The following is a 24,983-nucleotide window of genomic DNA, read 5'->3' as shown; positions in this document are numbered from 1 at the left end:
ATACATTTGAAAACTGAATAAATCACGGAATAATATAGATAGAGAGGTACAAATTGACAAACATGCTTGGAATGACATGGGGTTTTATTAGAACCAAAAAAATACAAAAGTTCAAAAAATGTCAGACAGATGGCGCTTCATCTGATCAGAATAGCAATAATTAGCATAACAAAGTAAGACAAAGCAAATATTATGTTCTTTACAGGAAATGCTCAATATGTCCACCATCATTCCTCAACAATAGCTGTAGTCCAGGAATAATGTTGTGAACAGCACTGTAAAGCATGTCCGGAGTTGGTGAGGCATTGGTGTCGGCTGTTGTCTTTCAGCATCCCTAGAGATGTCGGTCGATGACGATACACTTGCGACTTCAGGTAACCCCAAAGCCAATAATCGCACAGACTGAGGTCTGGGGACCTGGGAGGCCAAGCATCACGAAAGTGGCGTCTGAGCACACGATCATTACCAAACGACGCGCGCAAGAGATCTTTCACGCGTCTAGCAATATGGGGTGGTTCTAATAAAACTCCTTGTCATTCCAAGCATGTGTGTCAATTTTTACCTCTCTATCTACATTACTCCGTGGTTTATTAAGTTTTCAAATTTATACTGACTTTCTGATCACCCGATACTTTGAATACGGTGACAGGTGAGTGATTGAGCTACTGGTTGTGTGACAGGTGCGGGTGCACGCCAAGTTCCACGTGCAGCAGGGCCAGCAGCAGCAGCAGCGCGGCAACGTGCCCTGCTGCCTGTGCCTCAAGCCGGGCGCGGCGCCGGCCGACGCCGAGCCGCCCGTCTGCGCCGACTGCCTGGGCAAAGCAGCGGCGGCTGCAGCTGCGGCGGCGGCGGCGGCTGCAGCTGCGGCGGTGGGCGGCCAGCAGACGCGCTGCCAAGAGTGCCACCTCAAGTGCGAGTCGCCGCAGGCGCTCGAGGCTCACGTCGCCGCCGCCCACCGCAAGGCCTACCAGTGCATCAAGTGCCAGGTGACTCACCCGCCCACTCTGTAACGCTGTTGTGTTGTTCTGTATGCGCCTTGACTAACACCGGACATCACGTGTCCACACAGAATATGAAGCAAGGGAAGGGAATTCTACAATGAACAAAGGTCTCATTCATCCCAGCATATAATCGGACTGCACCTCAAGTCTGCAAGTTTGTGACGGTGTTGGGATGCACAGATCACATCTGGTCAAACCTAGTACTGCAGTGAGGAAAGTACAGCGAGAAATTTTGCTACGATTCAGCATCCAGCACGAAATCTACAGACGTCCTAACTACACACTAAGACAAAAAAAAAAAGACATGAACCACGAAGCAATTTTCCGAATGGGACGAAAATGTGATGTACAGACAAACAAATGATTACAATTTCAAAAAAATTGGATGATTTATTCAAGAGAAACAGCTTCACAAACTGAGCAAGTCAATAAAGCCTTTGTCCACTTCTGACCGTTGTGCAAATAGTTATTCTGTTTGGCAATGATTAAAGGAGTCGTTGGATGTACTCCTGTGTGATATCGTGGAAAATTCTGTCAAAGTGACGCGTTAGATCGTTAGGGCCGGTCTACAGAGGGGTCCAAAAAAATGTATCCACTGTTTAAAAGTCCATAACTTGCGAAATAATTGACGGAGTTGTCTCATTTTTGGTGAAAGTGTAGCTTAAAGTCCAACGTAAAGATATCACTGTAGATGTTCCAAATGGTCACCATTAATATCCACACACAAACAATGCCGCCGAACTGCAGCACGAACTACTGACTGCAACGTGTTCAGTTGGATATTTGCACATGAATGTACGATGGATTCTCGAAGTTCATCCAATGTGCGTGGCATTTGTCGATAAACGACGTCCTTTAGTGTTCCCCACAGGTAAAAGTCCAGAGGAGTTAGGTCTGGGGAACGTGGTGGATACTCCACAGCACCTCTATGGACTATCCATCTTCCTGGTAGATTTTCGTCAAGATGCGCCTTAACACGATTTTGGTAGTGGGCTGGGGCACCATCTTGTTGAAAGTAAATTCTTCCGTCTCCATACAAGTCTCGGATAGCAGGTAAAATGGATGTCTGAAGCTTCTGAAGGTACACCTCACCGGTAGCTGTGCCGTCAAAGAAGAATGGTCCAATCAAGCTCCGGTAAGACAACCCACACCACACATTTACTCCTGGCAAATTCACGGCTTTGTCTACATGGACGTTCAGATTTTCGGTGGCCCAGTAAATGCAATTGTGGCGATTTACTATACCATTGAGTTTGAACTGTGCCTCATCAGACCACGCAACCATCTCTGCAAACTCTTCATCGTTGCGCACCATGTTAGTAAACCACTCGCAGTACTCCATTCTACGATCTGGGTCGTCCTCGTTCATTGCGTGTAGCAATCGTGCAATATAGCACTTCCACTTTGCTGTCTTCAAAATTCGCCGAACACTTGAGCGACTCACTCCAGTTTCACGGGCACACAGTCTCACAGACTTCTGTGGTGAGCGACTGAATTGTTGTAACACACGACGGGAGTTATCTGGACTTGTTACTGTTACAAGTCGTCCAGATCGTTGTTTGTGTACATGTTTAACGCAGCCTTCGACTTCAAATTTGTCTCGAATGCGACGAATCGTTAAACGTCTCGGTGGCTCTGTTCGATACTCATTTCGCCATTGCCGTTGAACCTCATTAATGTTTTCGTACCTAAAATACCACTTCAAAACTGACTTCCTTTCATCGAATTTAAGCCTTGCGCTAGCCATGTTTGCTCGAGTAACCAGATGCAACTAAGAACAGAACACTGACTATCTGACGACTGTCATCTGACAAAACAAAATAACGCAATACAACGCTTGTGTGGCGATTGCCGGAACTACAAACTATTACACTATCAAAGATGAGACAACTCCGTCAATTAGTTTGCCAGTTATGGACTTTTAAACAGTGGATACATTTTTTTTGGACCCCTCTGTATAATGTTACAAACGTTCTCAGTAGGAAAGTCATACAGCGACCTTGCAGACCAAAATAAAGTTTGCAGTAGAAACTCTCGGCATGTGTCGGTGTGCACTATCTTGCTCTAATGCAAGTCCAGAATGGATTGCGATGAAGGGTGACCAAACGAGGCGTAGAATATCGGCGACATACCGCTGTGCTGCAGGGAGGCCGCGGATTACAACGAATGAGGCCCTGATATGTAAAGAAATGGCACCCCAGACCATGACTCCTGGTTGGCGGGCCGTATGGCGGGCGACATTTTGGGTGGTAGCTCATCGCTATCTGGGGCGTCTCCAGATACGTCTTCGACCTGGAATCTCATTGAATGGAATATAATTGTCTTCAGTGATGAGCCCCGCTTCGAACTGAATCTCGATGCCCAGCAAGGTCGCCGGATCTCTCCCTAACTGGGAACGTTTGGAGCATTATGGGCAGGATCCTCCAACCATATCCGGATTTTGACTATCTAACGGGTCAGTTGGGCAGAATTTGGCACAATATCCCTCAGGAGGACATTCAACAACTCTGTCAATCAGTGTCAACCCAAATAACTGCATGCATTATGGTCAGAAGTGGACCAATGTTTTAGCGACTTCCTTAATTTGTGAGTGTCTTTCTCTTGGGCAAATCATCCAGTTTTTTTTTGTCTTAGGTATGGATCATTATAAACATTCACATAAATATGATTCCATACATAACTTTGCATTATTGTCATCAAGAAAATAAATAATTAAATAAAGCGTAGCTTGTGTTCTGATCTTCAGTAAAAACTGATTTGATGCAGCTCTCCACGAGGGTCTACCATGTGCTAGCTTCTTCATTTTTGCATAACCTGTGAAACTTACATATATTTGAACCTGCTTATTGCAGTCTCCTTTTGCCCCAAACTGCCTGTTAAATGATGCCAAAGAACATTTCCTGTCAACTAATCCATTTTTAATCCAAATTTCGCCATAATTTTTGTCTCCGGTTTGATTCAACGTCTTTTCATTATTTATGCTACCTATCCATGTGACCTTAAAAGTTGTGTAACAGTGCACTTCAATAGCCTGTATTCATGTCTGATAGTTTATCCTCCGAATATCACTCTATGCAAGGGAAATTTGTTATATTTTAATAACTTCCAATTTTTCAGAAATGCTTTTCTTGGTATAGCCAGTCTGCATTTTTGATCTGCATTCAATTTACGCAGCATCGCCTGATGTAATTCGACTGCATCCCATTGCCCTTCTTAAATTTTTGTTGACCAACTTACAATATCTCTTCAGGATAGCATCAATTGTGTTAAACGATTCACAAGTACTGTTAGAATTACAATATCTTTGGCAAGCCTCAAAGTTTTTATTTCTTCTCCGTTAACTTCCATTCTCTTTCCCGGGTATTTCCTTTGCAGCTTGCCCAATCTTTAAATTTTTTCTCAACTGCTGCTTCCGTTTCATATCTTTAGATTCTTGTTACGGCAGTCTCGGTTCTACTATTTCTAAATAATCTTTCTCTCCCTGTTTTTACCCTACCTACCTACAGAATTTCAAAATGTGCTATTACTTTTGGTAATTACCTACTCTCTTATGTCACTCCATTCTACACCACTACCAATCTGGTCCTCACTTTCTGTCATTGTGGTGTAACTACGTGTCATTTCCTGGATCCAGTTAACTGCTGGCAAGTTTATGTACTCGCTTATGTCCTAGATCTTTCGCCTAACATAATTCGCTGCTGTTTGGATGGGTTTTACTGTTAGATTGTACAGGTTGGGAGTGTTTTTGCCCCCACATACATTTTTAACAAAGATGAGTCTGAGAAATTTCTTCTGCTTAGGCTGAATCTAGAGATAAATATTTCCTTCACCGTTATTTTTAGAAAACTACTACACACACTGAAAGTGTTTAACACGTTACTGATCTGCAAGCCTGGGAAGAGACCGGCATAGCAAATTATTAAAGTTTATTTTCTTATAGACTACAGTTGCACTTTATCAACAATGGTAACTACTCTCGAACAATTACAGAATTCCTTTGTATCAGTCAGTTTGAGGTACTGTGTACAGTGTCTGTCACTCTAACAGAATATCAAGCCTTCATAAATAGGAACTGACATTAACATTATCATCTGAGGTAAATGGTTGGCAGTTAACATTCAAAACTCAATTTCTTATAGCATGTCATTTAAGTCACAATTCCAGTAGGCAGATCGCCTCCTCATTTTCCAGCCTCCTCCTCCATCTTTTCTCGAATCTCATTTATATCCTGGTCTTTCACACTGTTATACATGGAGATTCAAAAAGGAGGTTGCACATTATAATGGCGTGCCATGTAACTTTTATGCCAAGCAACTTTTATTGGATGCTTCCTTGCGTTTCAAAGTGACATAGACACACGACATATTTTTCAACTTAGTGACCAAGTCTCAGTGAGTAACGATCGGAACATTCTACCAGTCGTTAAATTCCTCAATAGAAACTTGCTCCTGTGTGAACTTCCTCACGTTCCGGAAAACTAAAATTGCTGCGAATCAGTTCCTCGACTGGCTGGATATTGCCGTTTGTTGTCAAAGCCGTTGACCTTCTTTCGGGATCAGCATCATCCAATGTCTGTGCGGCTTTGATCGAACTGTTGGCATAATTTCTCTACAGTTGGACGAGGCCATTGCATTTGGTCCATAGACTGCCAGAATTTCACGTTGAACCTGTGTGCAATTTAGACGTTTTGCCCACAAGCATCTTGCTGTCCGGTGTACTTCATGTTTTAAATTGCCGCGTCAATTCACTCCCACGCTCTGTCGCTGTCGGTGGAGGAAACTCAGAACGTGTCTTCTACATCTACATACATACTCCGCAATCCACGATACGGTGCGTGGCGGACGGTACCTCGTACCACAACTAGCATCTTCTCTCCCTGTTCCACTCCCAAACAGAACGAGGGGAAAATGACTGCCTATATGCCTCTGTACGAGCCCTAATCCCTCTTATCTTTGTGGTCTTGCCGCGAAATATAAGTTGGCAGCAGTAAAATTGTACTGCAGTCAGCCTCAAATGCTGGTTCTCTAAATTTCCTCAGTAGCGATTCACGAAAAGAACGCCTCCTTTCCTCCAGAGACTCCCACCCGAGTCCCTGAAGCATTTCCGTAACACTAGCGTGATGATCCTACCAACCGATCCCTTCTTCTAGTCAAGTTGTGCCACAAGCTCCTCTTCTCCCCAATTCTATTCAATACCTCCTCATTATTTATGTGATCAACCCATCTAATCTTCAGCATTCTTCTGTAGCACCACATTTGGAAAGCTTCTATTCTCTTCTTGTCTAAGCAAACCTACCAGTAACAAATCTAGCAGCCCGCCTCTGAATTGCTTCTGTGTCCTCCCTCAATCCGACCTGATAGAGATCCAAAAACGCTCGATCAGTACTCAAGAATAGGTCGTATTAGTGTTTTATAAGCCGTCTCCTTTACAGATGGACCACATCTTACCAAAAATTCTACCAATGAACCGAAGACGACTATCCGCCTTCCCCACAACTGCCATTACATGCTTGTCCCACTTCATATCGCTCTGCAATGTTACGCCCAAATATTTAATCGACGTGACTGTGTCAAGCGCTACACTAGTAATGGAGTATTCAAACATTATGGGATTCTTTTTCCTATTCATCTGCATTAATTTTCATTTACCTATATTTAGAGTTAGCTGCCATTCTGGCAATGTTGTTACGCAATGCTATTAACGTGGAACTTCATCTTGAGGCCCCTTCGTAGTTAGAAGGTTTCCTTTCTATCTTTTTTGAGACCGCAGACGCATTATAGTGAGAACTGACGCGTTCGCAGGTGAGCTTTGACAGCGAGGCAGCGGTGCAGCGGCACGTGGCGACGCACCTGCTGGAGGCGGGGGCCGGCGGCGGCGGCGCGGGGTCGCGGCTGGAGTGCCACGTGTGCCGGCGCGCGCTGGCGTCGCCGCTGCAGCTGCAGACGCACCTCATCGAGCACACGTTCGCGGGCTGCGGCAGCTTCACGTGCTACCTGTGCAGCGCTGTCTTCACGGCGGCCGCCGGCCTGCAGCAGCACATGCTGGCGGCGCACGGCCCCCAGGCCAGGCCCTACGACTGCGCGCGCTGCGGCCTGCGCTTCTTCTTCCGCGCCGAGCTCGACAACCACACCTACAGCCACCACAACGAGCGCGAAGACGAAAAGGTAAGGCGCCACAACACCACCTACCAGAGTTCGCTAACGCGGTCGCGGGCGAGGTGCTGCAGTGATTAGCACACTAGACTCGCATTCGGGAGGACGACGGTTCAAACCGCGTCCAGCCAACTTGATTTAGGTTTCCCGTGATTTCTCTAAATCGGTTCAGGCAAATGCAGGGATGGTTCCTTTGAAGGGGCACTGCCGACTTCCTTCCCTAATCCGATGGGCCGATGACTTCTCTGTTTGGTCCCCTTCCCCCAAAACAACCAACCAACCAACCATATCTCGCTGTCGACTGAGGCGCCGTACGTAGCAATGTCCCAAAAGAGATTGGCTTAGTTACGCACAGTTGTGTACTGGATGCGCTGTACTCCACGATGAAAATTAAGCCGCGTCCGTAAAATTAAATAAATCCTTCTCCATAAAAGAGCGTGTTACAGTTTATCCGTTGGATGGCGAACATATTGTTTCTTTCTAAATGTCAGCGAGAGACTCCAAATGGTTGAAACAACCATTCCTCTTGTGCATTATGGTACGGTTCAGATCTGGATTATTAATGTTTGTTGTTGTTGTGGTCTTCAGTCCTGAGACTGGTTTGATGCAGCTCTCCATGCTACTCTAACCGGTGCAAGCTGCTTCATCTCCCAGTACGTACTGCAGCCTACATCCTTTTGAATCTGCTTAGTGTATTCATCTCTTGGTCTCCCTCTACGATTTTTACCCTCCACGCTGCCCTCCAATGCTAAATTGGTGATCCCTTGATGCCTCAGAACATGTCCTACCAACCGGTCCCTTCTTCTTGTCAAGTTGTACCACAAACTCCTCTTCTCCCCAATTCTATTCAGTACCTTCTCATTAGTTATGTGATCTACCCATCTAATCTTCAGCATTCTTCTGTAGCACCACATTTCGAAAGCTTCTATTCTCTTCTTGTCCAAACTATTTATCGTCCATGTTTCACTTCCGTACAGAGCTACGCTCAATACAAATACTTTCAGAAACGACTTCCTGACACTTTAATCTATACTCGATGTTAACAAATTTCTCTTCTTCAGAAACGCTTTCCTTGCCACTGCCAGTCTACATTTTAAATCCTCTCTAGTTCGACCATCATCAGTTACTTTGCTCCCCAAATAGCAAAACTCATTTACTACTTTAGGCGTCTCATTTCCAAATCTAATTCTCTCAGCATCACCCGACTTAATTCGACTGCGTTCCATTATCCTCATTTTGATTTTGTTGATGTTCATCTTATATCCTCCTTTCAAGACACTATCCATTCCGTTCAGCTGCTCTTCCAAGTCCTTTGCTGTCTCTGACAGAATTACAATGTCATCTGACCAAAAGTATCAGGACATCTATGACTGGACATTAATATAGGCGTGTTCCCCTTTCACTTTTATGACACCGTGAACCCTGCTGGGAGGAACACCACGCTTCCTCAAGAGCTGGAACCAAAGAATGTCTGAGGTCTGGAACGAAGTCAATCTTCTGACTCATCCGTAAAGGTGTTCCATTGAGTTTAGGTCAGACTGCTCTATTTCAGGAATGTTATTGCCCACAAATCACTGCCTCACAAATGCTGCTTTGTGACTGCGGAAATGGTCATTTCTGATGCGATGATTGCCTTCGAACTGTTCCTCAACTGTACGCAGAAAACAATGCTGTTCAACTTGGGAAAAAGTTTTCAGTAGCCAAGATCGAATAAATTAGTCTTAATTGTTTCAACAGCTGTAACTGTCATCCATGGTTTCCAAAAAAATTTTGTTGTTAAGCGTGTTCCATTGCGAATTCGTACATCATGCCACGTTGTCTTTGTGGTGCATAAAATAGGGCACATTATACAAGGTGAAAGGTTATCAATGATACGATTCGCTGATGACATTGCTATCCTGAATGAAAGTGAAGAATAATTACATGATCTGCTCAACGGAATGAACAGTTTAATGAGTAAAGAGTATGGATTGAGAGTAAATCGAAAGAAGACGAAGGTAATGAGAAGCAGTAGAAATGAGAACAGCGAGAAACTTGATGTTGGTATTGATGGTCACGAAGTAGATGATGTCAAGGAATTCTGCTACGTAGGCAGTAAAATAACCAATGATGGACGGAGCAAGGAGAACCTCAAAAGCAGACTAGCAATGGCAAAAATTGCATTCCTGGCCAAGAGATGATTACTAATATCAAATATTGGCCTTAATTCGAGGAAGAAATTTCTGAGAATGTACGTCTGGAGTACAGCTGTGTATTGGACCATGGGAAAACAGGAACAGAAGAGAATCGAAGCATTTGAGATGTGGTGCTATAGACGAATTTTGAAAATTAGGTGGACTGATAAGGTAAGGAATGATGAGGTTCTGCGCAGAATCGGAGAGGAATGGAATATGTGGAAAACACTGATAAGGAGAAGGGACAGGATGATAAGACATCTGTTAAGACATGAGGGAATGACTTCCATGGTACTGGAGGGTGCTATAGAGGGCAAAAACTGTGGAGGAAGACAGAGATTGCAATACATTCAGCAAATAATTGAGGCGTAGTTTGCAAGTGCTACTCTGAGGTGAAGAGGTTATCACAGGAGAGGAATTCGTGGCGGGCCGCATTAAAATAGTCAGAAGACCAAAAAAAAGTCGCCAATAGTCGACATGGGCAGCATTGGAAGGGCAGAAATACCCCTGATGGATGTGTTGCTCAGGTGCCATCTGACGACTAGTCCACTTTCGAAGTCACCCAGCTCTCCTCAACGGACCCGTTGTGCTGTTACTGATTCTCTACTGACAACACAGTACTTCCCACCTCTTTTTATCCTATGAGATCCGCCTCTCGATAAATACAGTGGTCGATTCCATATTGCGTAGGAAACACGGGTACTTTTGATCAAATAGTGTGTAGAATCCACAGGAAAGAGGGACCCAGTTATGGCTGCAGGGCCGTTGGTGCACTGACGGTAGAAGGGAGACAGCAGCCTCATAGAACTGCTGGCTACAAATCGATGCAGAATGAGGAGAAATTGCGCTTCTTTAACTAAACGGCTTCAGTCTTCCCACGGATAGCCAATAGAGACAATGCAGAAGAAGTGATGCGTGCCCAAGGCAAGCTATGCCGTTGGGAGAAGGGAAGAGATCTATATCAGGATAAAAATTAAGGGAAACAAGCAGTGCCATACAATTTTATCTTTTTTATCCGTGTAATAATTCAGCATACGGTTTGCACTCGAATCAGTCGTATAATTCCACTTAAATACATAAATGGAAATATAAACATTTACTTTTTATTGTTTTTTGTAAGAAGCTAGCGAACCTGGCAGTGCTCAGTAATTGCTAAATAAAGTATATACTGGAATTGGATATGCGTCCTAAGATATATATATATATATATCTTTTCCTCCCTTCGCCACCTCTCGGTGTCACTCCTTGCCTGCTTTGTCCGGCTTCTCTTCCCCCCTCTTTCTAACCTCGATCCAGTTTATTGTTAATGACAACCTTGATCGAGAATTAAAGACACTTAAAATGAGTGAACAATTCAGTTGGGAGCAGTGGGGTATATGGATTATGAGAGTGACCATTCGTGCTATTAGATCTGTGAGGATAGGAGCCTCAATGACAGTATTTCACACAGTTTTAATCTGCGGGTGGATAAGATTACAAAATTTTTGACGATTCGGATTTCTTAGTAGTACCGTAATTGTAAGGCGATAAGCCATAAACACAACTCTCCTGTTTTCTGTTGAAACCGACTGCGAGGAACAAAACAAATCAGCACATTGTTGGTGCGTATAACATTTTTGAAAAATGGTATGTAAGTAGAAAGAAAATATAATGATATTGGAGAAAATATCTGTCTAATTGATTATATGCCCTCCTGTCGAAATTACAACTGACTGCGGAAACAAAGCTAAACAGCGCAGCACAACATTTTCTTTTTCGCTTTTGGCTTTCAGAGAAAACGTGTACAGTGTTGTTTGAAAAATATATAGCATAAATCTATCTGAATGTTTATTAGTGCATCATGTAAAGATTTAAACCTTTTAAATTTTCGGTAACAAAGTTAAACCACATCTTGTCTTATACCGGGTGAGGCATAAAGGATGGACATTTAAAAAAATAAACAATATATCTTTACTTGTGGTCCATAAACATTTTTATTTGCAGAATACTATTCAAGCGATGTTGCCACTTTACAAAATTAATGCTTGGAAACATCATCTCCCAGGTGACGGCCGTTTTCAGCGAAGCACTTCTCAAGCCGTTCTCGGAAGTTGGCTTCCACTCTCTCCGACAGTGATCTGTCAAACTGAACGACTTCTCACGAATTGCTTCCTTCAGTTGTTCAAAAGTACGTGGTTTATGCTCGTATACACGCGACTCGAGGTAACTGCACAAAAAGCAGTCGCACATGGACAGATCTAGAGAACGAGGATGCCAACTAATGTCACCAAACCGGGAAATGGCGCGACCACGAAATCAGTGTGAATAGCTTCCACTGACATTCTTGCTGTGTGAGCTGTGTCCCCACCCTGCTGAAACCAAACTTGCCGGATAGGATTAAATTTTATTCTTGGTTCAGGTAGGAAGAATTCATCTGTCTATAACATTACGGGATTAAATTTAAAGTGTTCCCGTTATCGTCGTGGAAAAAGTTTGGACCAGTAACATCTATACCAGTTACAGCACACCAGAAAGTCACCTTCGGACTGTATAATGGTGTCTCATGCATTAGTTTTTGATTTTCATTGGCCCAATAACGACGGTTCTGCTGATTTACCATGCCGTTCAAATTAAAATGAGTCTCATCACTCATAATAAAAATAATGTCGTTTTGCTCAAGTATGGCCTCCATTTCTTGAGCAAAATTCAGCTGCTGTACATAATCTCTAGGGTTCAGTTGTTGCACCATGGCCATTTTATAGGGATGAAATCCTAGCACAATGTGCAAAATACGCCTTACTATACGATTACTGAGGAGCAGTTCGGCAGAATGTTTCCCAGTAGATCGACCAGAAGTACGGAGTACGGCTTGCCGAATTCAAAATTTTCTGCAATTTGTACTGAGCGATGAGCCCCCAGTCGTACGAATGGGAAATCATGTCTCGCAAGATTGAAATGGCGACGAAAGTCACGCTGAATTGCAACGATAGACTCATTATTACGCACAAAACAATCGTAAGCAAACACACGATGTTGCACACTCCACGGCCTCAACACCTCGACTAAACAAAATAATGGAAGGAGCTACCAAAAACGTGACATCAGTCCCTCACTCCTACTACCTGAGCCTGAATGTTCTGAAAACTCATATCCTTTCTACCTCATTCTGTCCATTAGTAGAGATATGCACTTGCATAAAAGCTGTAAATTTTTACTTTGGTCCTTGAGTAGAGACACGAAGAAATAGAAAGCAATTTCTAAATGCAGTACTAGCAGTAGTAAAGTTCTGAGAGTGGGTTATGAGTTGTGCTTCAATGGCTCATTTGGTAAAGCAATCGCCTGTGAAAGGCAAGGGTCCCAAGGTTCTAATCCTAGGCAGGTACACTCCGCTGCAAAGTGCAAATCCATTCTGGAAATTTTAGATTTTTTTCACCTAAAATTCCATTGAACCATACCTGTTGTTCGTATTCCGCCTTTAATGGTAGCTTTATTAATGTTCATAATAACATTCTAGTTTGTTGAGATACAACCACAACAACAGAGATTAATGGATTTATACATACAAGTAATTGAAGGAAAAAAAGTGTTGTTGATTTTTGACTGAACAAAATCTTCCTTTGGTTTGAAACAGGTATTCTATCAACATAGCGGGAGTAACGGCACATATGAGCTGGATCCCTGCTACAAACCCCAGCAGCAGCCGGTAGAAACCGCCCACACAGCGACTCCTGGTCGGCGTACTCGGTCAGCCAGGGGCAGCAAGTCCGTGTCGCCGCGTGCCAGCACTGAGAACAACGGCGCCGTCTGCTGTACGGACAGCAGCGGAGCCTCTCCGTCGCCGCAGCAGCAGCAGCTGCCGCAGGTGTGCGTGAAGCAGGAACCTGCGACTGAGCCACAGCATCCGACGGAGGAGCACGAGGAGCCGAGCTGTGACCAGCAGCTGCCGGCAGATGTCAGCACTGGCAACCCCTCACAGGAATCTCTGCAAGAGGACAAAGAACAGCAGCAGATCTGCGAAAGGCCAGAGGCGCCGACGGAGTAACCGAAATGTAAAGCCTCTGCTGCACAGTGGTAAAGGTGGCGTGCAACAATTTACGTCCTCAAATTTCGTTCATTATACATTTCTGTATATATAAGCACATATTCACGTCCTTTGGTAGGCCTGCCAAATCTGGCATATCTTGCCAATTTGCCGCTGGCTGGCAACGTTTTGGTGGAGATTTCTTTCAGTTCGGACTCCCATGTAGTAATATTGAAATGTTTGGTACAAATTATTAAGCTGTACAGACTGCACAGCGTTCGTGTTGAATGGTAATTGTAGTCTTTATTTACTCTTGCAATGCAGGAGAAAGACAGCCCCTGTGATCTTGCAGGTCAGGAATAAATAGTAATGCTATAATGTGCCAGTTTTTTGCTGTGGTCAGAATCCCACTACTGATCTGAATTTGTCTTATGAGCGCTGTTTTCATTAATTTCTAGTAAGAGATCGAAGACAGTGGACAATATAGTGTATTCTGTGAGGATTTCAGGGTCAGAAACACTGTGGAAGAAAAGTGTTAGCGACAGTGGTCGCTATTGAAGTACGTCCATTTACCTCTCAGGAGCCTTAAGTCTTTTTCAGAAGAAAAATTATAATTTTTGTTGTTGATTAGTCAGCAGAAAGATATACTAGAAGACCAAAATTTGTCTGTAATATTTTGTTTTTCTTACTATTCTTGGTCTTTCCCTTAAAAATTGTCTTTATTTCATGACAGGAGTAAAATCTTCAAACATTACATTCCAGATTTCGCTCATGTGCCGTATTATATTTATGAATCAGATCGATATGTTAATGTCCATGCGCTGACTGACGTGGATGTTTGTGATACTCACTAACAACAGAATGTCATTTCTAACTAAAGTTAATTGTGTTTCTTGATCTATTGTAATGTATCTTATTTCCTGAAGTATATTGTAGTGTTTCATTGTAATTAACTTTTACAACAACATGTAATACATCATAACTGTTGACTGAGCAATGGTAGCTAATTCAGTCAGAAATGCCTAGTTAAATTTTTGATGTTATATTTACAATATGCAAAAATTCAGTGTACTTTCTCACAGACAGTTGTTCAGTACCATGAAATGACACTTCATTAAGTTTCTTATATTATATTACTTTTACAATTTAATACTTAGCTGTACAAAACCGTTTATTCCATAGCACATATATTAAACTTTTGTATATATAGTGAACACATCTTTTGTAAACAGTCATTGTTGAATGGTGATTGGTGATTGATGTAGGGACCAAATTGGTTTCGAAGGTTTACTCTTTTGTTGTGGCTGCTTATGTCAGAGCATCATCAGACATGCAGATCACAAATGTTTCCCAGGCATTTTCGTATGCAGTAATATTCATGGAGGCAATTATAATTGTTAACACAGAAATGTTGATTTATTTATAAGTTATAGATAAACAGATTTCATTGATAACTACTTTTGTTGATAATGTCTTTATGTTAGTAAGATTTGGTGAGTCGATTATTGGACTTTACAAGTGATGAATGTTGTTTACATTTGTTAAATTTAAAGAACGTGTTTCATATGAGATAGAAAATACATATTTTGTTTTTTATTTAAATCAATAATCCAATGTTTAATAAAAATAATTCTTTCGTGAACTCTGACTACTGTTCAGTATATCCACCACACACAATGGCCGTTTTCGTGTGGCTAGAATAAAAGAAAAACTTTCCAACAAACTAGCTACTGGTCCTTGTTATTCAGAAAGAATTTTTATTTATAGTTCTAATAACTAATAAATTTTTTTCTTACAGCTGAGAGAAATTCCTTTACTATCATCAGACATATAGGTTCATAATAAAAGGCTGTCTAAGAGAAAGTAAAGTTTCTTATGTAGCCGAACAATGTACTTAGAAGGAAAACCGAACTTCTTATTCTACTCGTTCAAGCATAATGACAAATCTAGACTGTGAAACGAACAACTGAAATCAGAGAGTGTAAAAGACACAGCATAGGAACCAGCACTTGAAAGCTACTGTTCAGGCACAATGACATACTGTCAGTCCAAAAAGTTACGAGAGTGGATTAATAAGGAACGAGAAAAGTTAAGAGGTGGTTTTAATGCTTCAGCCGTTCTACATTGTCTTCTCCCTCCTGCCTGAGTTCAACCCACAGAACGTTCATAATACCACATGAAATATTTAGAAAAATACTTCTTTGCGGTCTTCAACTCGCGCGTCACATTAGCTTGAATGCAGGTTATTTCATTAAAGTGTTGACCCTTCATGTGAATTCTACACTTCGTCGTTTTGAAGTGTGTTGTTATTGATAACACCAAGTATCGTCACGCGCTCTTCGCGTTTTAACTAATATGTTCTTTATTAATCCAATCTCGGATCTTTTTTGGACTGACAGTATGTCAATGTGCCTGAAGAACAACTTTAAAGTGCTGGTTTGTTTCCAGTGTTTTGTGTACTGCCTAGTTTTACTTGCTCATTCTACAGTCTAAATTTGTCATTATGCATGTACAGTAAGAAGTTCATTTTGGAAGGGAATCAAGGTGTACGGGACAAACTTCGCTCACAGTTTTCTGATCTTCAAAACATTCTGGAGAATGCCTTGAACAATCAATTTAGACACATTGGGAGTTGATACATAAACGATGGCACACTAGGGTCGCACATCCATTTGTCAAACGCTGCCTGCTCGCAACTGACTGGTCGAATGTACATCAGATATTGTTTGTTTGTTTGTTTGTTTGTTCGTTCAACCTGCCACTGCAATTACTCCGCTGTCGTCACTCACATTCTAGGAACAGAAACAGCGTTGTAAGTTTTTGGACGAGCAGTGTGTGTCTACACGTAGTGTATCAGAATGTGTGAAGTCCTGTGCAGTAAGGCCATAGGTGATAATATTACACACCGGCAGCAAATAGAATGCCAGTATTTCTACCCGTTGTGTGTTTTGCATATACGGAACCTGGATGCGCATGGTGAAGTCGCATTTGAGAAGACAGTGTTTCAGATTCCCATTCTGCCAGCCTGATTACAAGGCAAATTCCAGTATTGTTCCTTTGAAAATAAGACGACCTACATCCTCGCTGAGTAACTGAATCTTTCGCTATGACTACACCAATTCACAGCCAGACTGTCACTTTTCAACCTAACCTAGGTTCCAGATTACGTTACAAATCTCTGTCACCACAACTACTATTTTGTACCTTCATCCGTTTGCTTCGTCAAATCGCAATCAAATTTTCACTTTATAACCTAACGTATACCTCAGACTACACTACAGAGCAGTCTGTCACCACAGCCCACATAAATTAAAGACGCAAAAAAATATCGTCGGTGTACTGATCTCTTTCTGTTCACACACGTATGCTGTCATACACCACATCATCATTACGTCACGGTATAAGTAGGTTCTGTGGACTCTTTCCAACTTGATATTGTCAATATGGCTCTGAACCCAATGCCTTTCTTCTTCCCCCCCCCCCCCCCTCTCTCTCTCTCTCTCTCACTCTCTCTCTCTCTCTCTCTCTCTCTCTCTCTCCCGCTCAAATTCAGCGATATGGAGCGCATTATCGAAAAATAGTTAGTTTTTACCTCATCTGAAAATACCTTTCTTTTTCAGTCTTCTGTCTGGTTTGGCTCGAGCCGCCACGAATTCCTCTCCTATGTCAGCCTTTCCATCTCAGAGTAGCTCTTGCATCCTAAGTACTCGATTATTTGCTGGTTGTGTTCAGATATGTGGTTTCCCCTACAGCTTTTAGTCTCTACAGCTTCCTCTAGCATCGTGAAGGCTATTTCCTGATGTCTTAACACACACCCTATCATCCCGTCCCTTCTTCTTCTCAGTGTTTTCCACATATTCCTTTCCTCACCGATTCTGCGGAGAACCTTCTCTTTCCTGATCTTATCAGTAAACCTAATTTTCAAAATTCTTCTGTAGCACCACATCTGAAACGATTCGATTCCCTCAGTTCCTATGTTTCCCACCCCAATGATTCACTTCCATATAATGCTGTGCTCCAAACGCGCATTCTCAGGGATTCCTTCGTCATGTTAAGTCTTGTTTTTGACACCAGTCTCGGGCAGGAATATCATCCTTGCCTATGCTAGACTACTTTTTATGTTCTCCCTGCTTCGTCCATCATGGGTTATTTTGCTTCCAAGGTACAAGAATTTCTTAACTTCGTCTACCAATTTTGGCGTCAATTTTCTCGCTATTCTCATTTATGTTACTTTACTTGTTTTCAGTTTACTTTCACTCATTATACAGTTCATGCCATTAAACAGATTCTGTATTTCCTCTTTACTTTCGAGGAGGACGTCACCAGCGATTCATATACTTTCATCGTGCATTTTAAGCCCACTTCTGAATTTTTCTTTTCTGTCCGTCATTTTTTCTTCGACGTATAGTTTGAACAGCAGGGGCGAACCCTTGCGTCTCTACCTTATACCCTTTTTAATCAGAGCACTTCGTTCGTGGTCTTCCGCTCTTATTTTTTCCTTCTTGGTTCTAGTGCATATCACTCTACTTTTCCTATGGCTTACTCCTAATCTCCAAATTTCGAACACCCTGCACCATTTGACACTGTCTAATGCTTTTGGTTTTTCTATATCGATAAATCTTACTAACGTGTCTTTCTTCCAACATCAAGCGCAACGTCAGAGCTACCTCCTTGGTGCCTTTACCTCTCCTAAAGGCTAACAGTCATCCAACGGTTCCTAAATTTTCTTTTCGATTCTTCTTTATATTATCCTTGTCAGTTGCTTGGATGCATAGGCTGATAGCACGATAGCTTTCACACTTACCTGTCTTTGCTATCTTCGGAATCATGCGAATGATAATTTTTCGAATGTCTGATGGTACGTCACGACTCTCCTAGAACCTGCAGACTTACCTGAATAGTCGTTTGGTTGCCACCTCCCTCGATGATTTTAGAAATTCCATTATAATATTCTCTCTCTCCCCTCTACCTTTTTGATCTTAAGTGTTCCAAAGCTCTGTTCAGTTCTGCCTAATACTGGATCCCCTATGTCTCCCATTTGGCTCCAGTTTTTTCTTTTGTCACGTCTTCAGGCAATTCTTTCCCATGTAGAGGCTTTCAGTGCTCTCTTTCAATCTATAAGCTCTCTGCTCTGTGTTTAGTATTGGAATTCCAGTTGTACTCTTAATATTATCACTCTTCCTTTCAGTATCACCGAAGGTAGATTTCACTTTTCTATATGTTTGTCTCAAAACATACATTTCAGGCACACGGTTGTTAGACGAAGCTGGGTTGTTAAACTGATTGCTATGATTTTGAACCGAAATTTGGTTGTATTTAGCCATTGTGTCCGTAAGACTTGTATTTACTTCGAACAATGAAGTATTTTTGCCTGGTCGTTATACTGTGTCTCGAAATGGAATGTCCCCGTGAATTTCATTCAGTTTGTGACTTATTGTTTTCGAGGCCAAGGCTAGTTCAAGGCCGACACAGAAGACAGCTGCAGCTTAGTGTGGAATTTTCATGTTGATAGGGTGAACAAGGGCACTTGCTGGATTTAATAAAGATGTAGCCGGCCGACATTTCTCTAAGATACTCCCAGGGCTGATGATCTTAGATTTCCTACAGTGCCAGTGGAACTTTTCTGAGCATTGCAGCCCGCATCTCGTGGTAGTGCGGTAGCGTTCTCGCTTCCCACGCCCGGGTTCCCGGGTTCGATTCCCGGCGGGGTCAGGGATTTTCTCTGCCTCGTGATGGCTGGGTGTTGTGTGCTGTCCTTAGGTTAGTTAGGTTTAAGTAGTTCTAAGTTCTAGGGGACTTATGACCACAGCAGTTGAGTCCCATAGTGCTCAGAGCCATTTGAACCATTTTGAGCATTGCAGCTGTAGAGCGTCAGCTAAGAGGTACCACCCTAGAATGCTTTTCTATCATGAAAGAAGAGGCAAATACAAAAGATGTGCTTGTGGTGTGTAGGGCTGATTGGCTGAAAGGCCTAAATGTTAATCATTTTGTTCGCAGGGTTGAGGAGAGTCGAATGTGCGTTTCGCAGAGGTAAGTTGAATTTATTTTGCTAAGCCTACGGGGCACCGAGCAGAAACAGTAGTAATTCTGTAGTTTTATAGATAATTGTTATCTAGAGAAACCAGCAGGATTACGATCCACTTGTTTAGAGGAAATATGTAGCGGGGAAATGGTTTATTCAGAGGCGCGATTCTTCCGGTGATACACCAGAGTAGGTGATCCTTAATAACCAGCTGGAAGAGGCCGCCATCGCATAGCTCCAGGGGATCCAAAATACGGAAGTTAGATTCATCTAATTGTTCACTTTTACCTCGGCACGTCTCTGCCGTTCAACATGAAGCAGCCAGACGAATAGAGGTTGTATATGTTTCTGTATCGTTTGCCTCTAAGGCCGTGTTGGGTTTCCTGAATAGAAATTAGAGTTCTACTCCCTACGAGAATCACAAACCCTTCTGGGTGGTCCAAGCAACGCCAGCTACAGAACAAGGCCTCATATACGGAAACTCAACAAGTGAAACTTATATTTAATTGTGAAACCTTTTAACAAGAAAAGCAGCAAGCTAAACCTTAGCTTTAACGCATGAATCAATGATTTGTGAAACTTTAACTAATTGTAAACAAAAACCTGCCTTTCAACATTCATTAGTTCCGTTTTGGAAATTATGAAGAAATGGGTAAATGTTATGTTGCTCAAAAATACACAAAAAGTGCTAGTCATAACCCTGAAATAAAATTTTACCTGAGGAAAGGAAGATCCGTTCCGCCCTGCAACAGCATTTGAAATACATGGTGATTCAAAAAGAATACCACAACTTTAGGAATTTAAAACTCTGCTACGACAAAAGGCAGAGCTAAGCACTATCTGTCGGCGAATTAAGGGAGCTATAAAGTTTCATTTAGTTGTACATTTGTTCGCTTGAGGCGCTGTTGACTAGGCGTCAGCGTCAGTTGATGCTAAGATGGCGACCGCTCAACAGAAAGCTTTTTGTGTTATTGAGTACGTCAGAAGTGAATCGACGACAGTTGTTCATCGTGCATTTCGAACGAAGTATGGTGTTAAACCTCCTGATAGGTGGTGTATTAAACGTTGGTATAAACAGTTTACAGAGAATGGGTGTTTGTGCAAAGGGAAAAGTTCTGGACGGCCGACAACTTCATCACTGGCCTCCAAGAAGCCCTGATCTTACCCCCTGCGATTTTTTCTTATGGGGGTATGTTAAGGATATGGTGTTTCGGCCACCTCTCCCAGCCACCATTGATGATTTGAAACGAGAAATAACAGCAGCAATCCAAACTGTTACGCCTGATATGCTACAGAGAGTGTGGAACGAGTTGGAGTATCGGGTTGATATTGCTCGTGTGTCTGGAGGGGGCCATATTGAACATCTCTGAACTTTTTTTTGAGTGAAAAAAAACCTTTTTAAATACTCTTCGTAATGATGAATAACAGAAGGTTATATTATGTTTCTTTCATTAAATACACATTTTTAAAGTTGTGGTATTCTTTTTGAATCACCCTGTATAATCGTCTGTCTCTGCACCTGGAATAAGTCATGTTGCTGTTCAAGGCAAGTGCACATCTTCGTCCTTGGTTGTTTCTCACAGTAAACGGTAAGTGTGGAGTCGTGAGACAAACTGAGTCAAAAATCTATTTCAATTTTTATAATTACCGAAGAAAGCACATAGTTTAAGCGCTCAGTTTACATTGTAAGTTGAACTGTGTGCCTCTTTTAAACAAATTTGTCGGCTACGACTTCGTGGAGACAGGCATGGAATAAAGAAAAAATATTACAATATCACACGCATTCATCGGAATATTTTTACATGTTTAATTACTCAGAAGAAAGGGTGATACAACGATTTGCTTAACACATGCATAGTGAGCCACCACAGGTTAACGTAGATCACATTAATTTCAAAGAACGCAACCACTATTTGAATACATCACATCACAGCAGTGGGTGCTCAGAACGGAAGTCTGACTCCACATAATAAATATGACAAGCTTCCGTATGAAATCAAGCTACAGGTCCAAGCAGACTGGACCAAATTAATGTGAAGGAAGACATGTCTACCGTGAAGCGGAAACCAAGTCAATGATTTTCTAACCAAGAATCTGATCTCAAAAGAATAAATAGCAACATTGTTACAATGGCGCGCGCAAAAGCATTCATACAGGTAACGACATTCAGCGCACAGAGGCAGGAACGAATGACATCGACGGTCAGTCTACTCCACATATGTTACAAATCACAGTATTCACAATAAGAAGGTTACCGTATCTGCCTACTCTTCAGTCACACGAGAAGCCAGAAATAGCAAGTAGCAACTAAAAGTAATATTTTTTTATGGAACGTTTTGAGGAACGTGTGTTAAATTTGGCTCCCCCTTCGTCTATCTTCACTTCATCGCTATGTTGACGACACATTAATCTGGCCACACGGCGTAGAAGCTCTAGAGCATTGGTTCACCGTCGAGACAGAGAAAGAAGGAAGGATAAATTTTTAGAGGTTTTGATACAACGAAAGTCGGATGGACGTCTCGGAACACTTGGCACACTAATTTATATCTTACTTCTTAGCGCCCAGATTTTTTCATCACCCAGCCCATAAGGGAGCAGTTTTAAATAATAGCCACACAAATGAAAAACTGCTTTTGACGAGGACCACTTGGATTAGGAAATTAATCATATGAAGTACATGTTCCGAAAGAACGGCTATGCTTCGCTTGATACGAGTATGAAGTCAGCGTTCTCCAAGGAAAGATAATGTGAATATGTTGACAGTTCACGTAATGAACCACCGATTGTATTCCTTTCTTTCTGCGTCGCTACATGTAGTAAAATAGGCAGAATCCTGGAAAGACAAGATATTAGAGCTATTTTCCGACCTAAGAGGATGGAAAGTCTGGGCCTCAGAGTCCTTGGGATTTACAATATCGCTCTGAATGCGGAAGCAATTATATCGGTCAGTCCACCCGTACCGCTTTCGTTCAGTGCGCAAAACATCAAGCGCATAGTAACAATCGGGAGCTAGAGAAATCTGCAGTACTGAGCACAGCATATTGTCTGACGAAACGTAAGTTTTCTCCCAGGCTTCTACACACAGGGAGTCTGTAACTAAAGAGCTGTATAAGAATGTGCGAGAAGAACTTCAACCGTAAGAGCGGATATAATGTTAGCGGTGCATGAAAGCGAGATCTCGATGGAGAGAGAGATTCGTCGCAATTTTCGCTCTACTACGGGAGCGGCGGAGTCACCAGTGCAGACGTCGACATAATCCGCAACAACATTACGTAATTACCAATCAATCACGAGCCGTCAATGGGCTGTATAAGCCTAACGCCCCAACAGTACAGGCAGTCAGTTGCTCCTGACGACTAATTTGCTGAAACTTCCTGGGAGATTAAAACTGTGTGCCCGACCGAGACTCGAACTCGGGACCTTTGCCTTTCGCGGGCAAGTGCTCTACCAACTGAGCTACCCAAGCACGACTCACGCCCGCTACTCACAGCTTTACTTCTGCAGGAGAGCTTCTGTAAAGTTTGGAAGGTAAGAGACTAGGTACTGGCAGAAGTAAAGCTGTGAGTACCGGGCGTGAGTCGTGCTTCGGTAGCTCAGCTGGTAGAGCACTTGCCCGCGAAAGGCAAAGGTCCCGAGTTCGAGTCTCGGTCGGGCACACAGTTTTAATCTGCCAGGAAGTTTCATATCAGCGCAGACTCCGCTGCGGAGTGAAAATCTCATTCTGGAAACATCCCCCAGGCTGTGGCTAAGCCATGTCTCCGCAATATCCTTTCTTTCAGGAGTGCTAGTTCTGCATGGTTCGCAGGAGACCTTCTGTAAAAGTTTGGAAGGTAAGAGACGAGGTACTGGCAGAAGTAAAGCTGTGAGTACCGGGCGTGAGTCGTGCTTCGGTAGCTCAGTTGGTAGAGCACTTGCCCGCGAAAGGCAAAGGTCCCGAGTTCGAGTCTCGGTCGGGCACACAGTTTTAATCTGCCAGGAAGTTTCATATCAGCGCACACTCCGCTGCAGAGTGAAAATCTCATTCTGGACTAATTTTCTGTGAGAAAAACTCCTGAAATCCTGGTTTTCTAGCATATCCGAGCTCTAGGTTAGGTTCTAGGTGGTAATTCGGTGAAAGTTGCTCAGGCCAATGAATATCAGTGCCAGATAGAGATCGTGACAACAGATTTAACGACAGTGTAGTCTAATATTGGCGCTGTCCAAACACACACAAGGCACTTCTCAATATATAAACTAAAATGCAAGGTAAATTCAGAAAACTTACGTTAGATAATGGAACTGATGCGTATTATAGAAATGTATCGTACATAAACAATTAAAAATGCAAGAAGGGGTTAGTGGATCTCTACTTGACCGACACAACTTTTGCAAAATGTTTACTAGTTGCGTATTCACAAGATCGATACATTTTCAACACTACAATCGCAGGTTATTACGCTTCAACTTTTAACTGTAAGATCCCTACCAGCCACTCTCTTTAACTCGCATAACCAAGTTTTCATCAGTAATTAAATGGCAGTAAATTTAGGGGTATGGCACAGATTAATAAGGGGAGAATGGAATCTTCATTATTCACTCACAGCATATTTCACGCTAATTTATCACCCCTCTCAAATTATATAGTGACTTCAACGACACACTGTTGAAATATTCAGTGTGCACACTTTACGGGAGACACACATCGCTTCCGTTGCAGTGACACAGTTCACCTGGTCAGATAAACCAGTTATCAGAGAAGATGGCAGTGGCAAAAATGAAAACATAACGAAAACTACTACAACGACCTTTCAAGCTGCCTGATTGGTATAGACTACCGGCACGTGCTACAGGTGAACATGTGCGCAGCGTAGTCGACATTGAAGAGGATGTCTATTAGAGCTTCACATGATTTGCTAAACAGTTCTGTCCATTCATAAATCGTAGTAGCCTCGGGGTTTATCCTGTTTTTAGTACCTGAGTGTTACTATTTACTATGGTGAAGATGTGTGGCGTTCCTGGCCGTATCAGTAGTTATGAGGATAACAACGAAGTTCACGTATTCAAATACCCAATCGATGAAGTGGACATCTCTGCTCAAGATAGACATTTTCGTTCCCAGAAATCATTGTGTGAAAAGACCATTATTTATCAATGGAATTTTGTGGCAGTTAAGTTTGAGACACAGTAGAACTTCCAGCAGTGAGAGAGACTGCATATTTTCTTCAGAGGTTCGACATTTAGATTCTCGAAAGTTTTTGGGCGGGTTCACTGCGTAGAGTATATTGGGAAAATGGGGCTACTCTAACTAACTAAACCTATAAACAAGGCACAACTCGATAAACAGCTATACCTGGCAAACCAACCTCCCTTCGTATCTCTCCAAATCCACGCCGGACGGCAAATAAAGTAATTCTGGCAGGTTAAAACTGTGTGCTACCCAAGCACGACCCACGTCCCGTCTTCACAGCTTTACTTCTGCCAGTGCCTCATATGCTAACGTCCACACGTCACAGAAGTTCTTCTGTGAAACTGGAAGGAAGAAAGATATGGCGGAGACGTGTCTTAGCTAGTACAGACTGGGGATGTTTATATGGGCGGTCATATTTAAAGTACAGCTACTCGCGGAGGTTCAGTGTGGCTGTAAGTATCGAATGG

General features: G+C 42.5%; 1 protein-coding gene across 1 annotated transcript in view; it reads left to right on the top strand.

Annotated features, from left to right (window-relative positions):
- Window positions 1-14,880, top strand: part of LOC126252557 (zinc finger protein 423 homolog) — a 295,462-nt gene extending 280,582 nt beyond the window's left edge. The window contains exons 11-14 of the mRNA XM_049953458.1: window positions 681-827; window positions 885-986; window positions 6,803-7,165; window positions 12,938-14,880. Coding sequence (XP_049809415.1) covers window positions 681-827; window positions 885-986; window positions 6,803-7,165; window positions 12,938-13,348 — 1,023 coding nt within the window. The 3' untranslated portion in view covers window positions 13,349-14,880. The remainder of the gene's footprint in view (window positions 1-680; window positions 828-884; window positions 987-6,802; window positions 7,166-12,937) is intronic.
- Window positions 14,881-24,983: the final 10,103 nt, after the last annotated feature.

This window comes from Schistocerca nitens, chromosome 4, assembly GCF_023898315.1.
Source record: "Schistocerca nitens isolate TAMUIC-IGC-003100 chromosome 4, iqSchNite1.1, whole genome shotgun sequence".
Classification (NCBI taxonomy): Eukaryota; Metazoa; Arthropoda; class Insecta; order Orthoptera; family Acrididae; genus Schistocerca; species Schistocerca nitens.
Note: the sequence above shows the minus strand (reverse complement) of the source record. Positions and strands in the feature narration are given on the sequence as shown.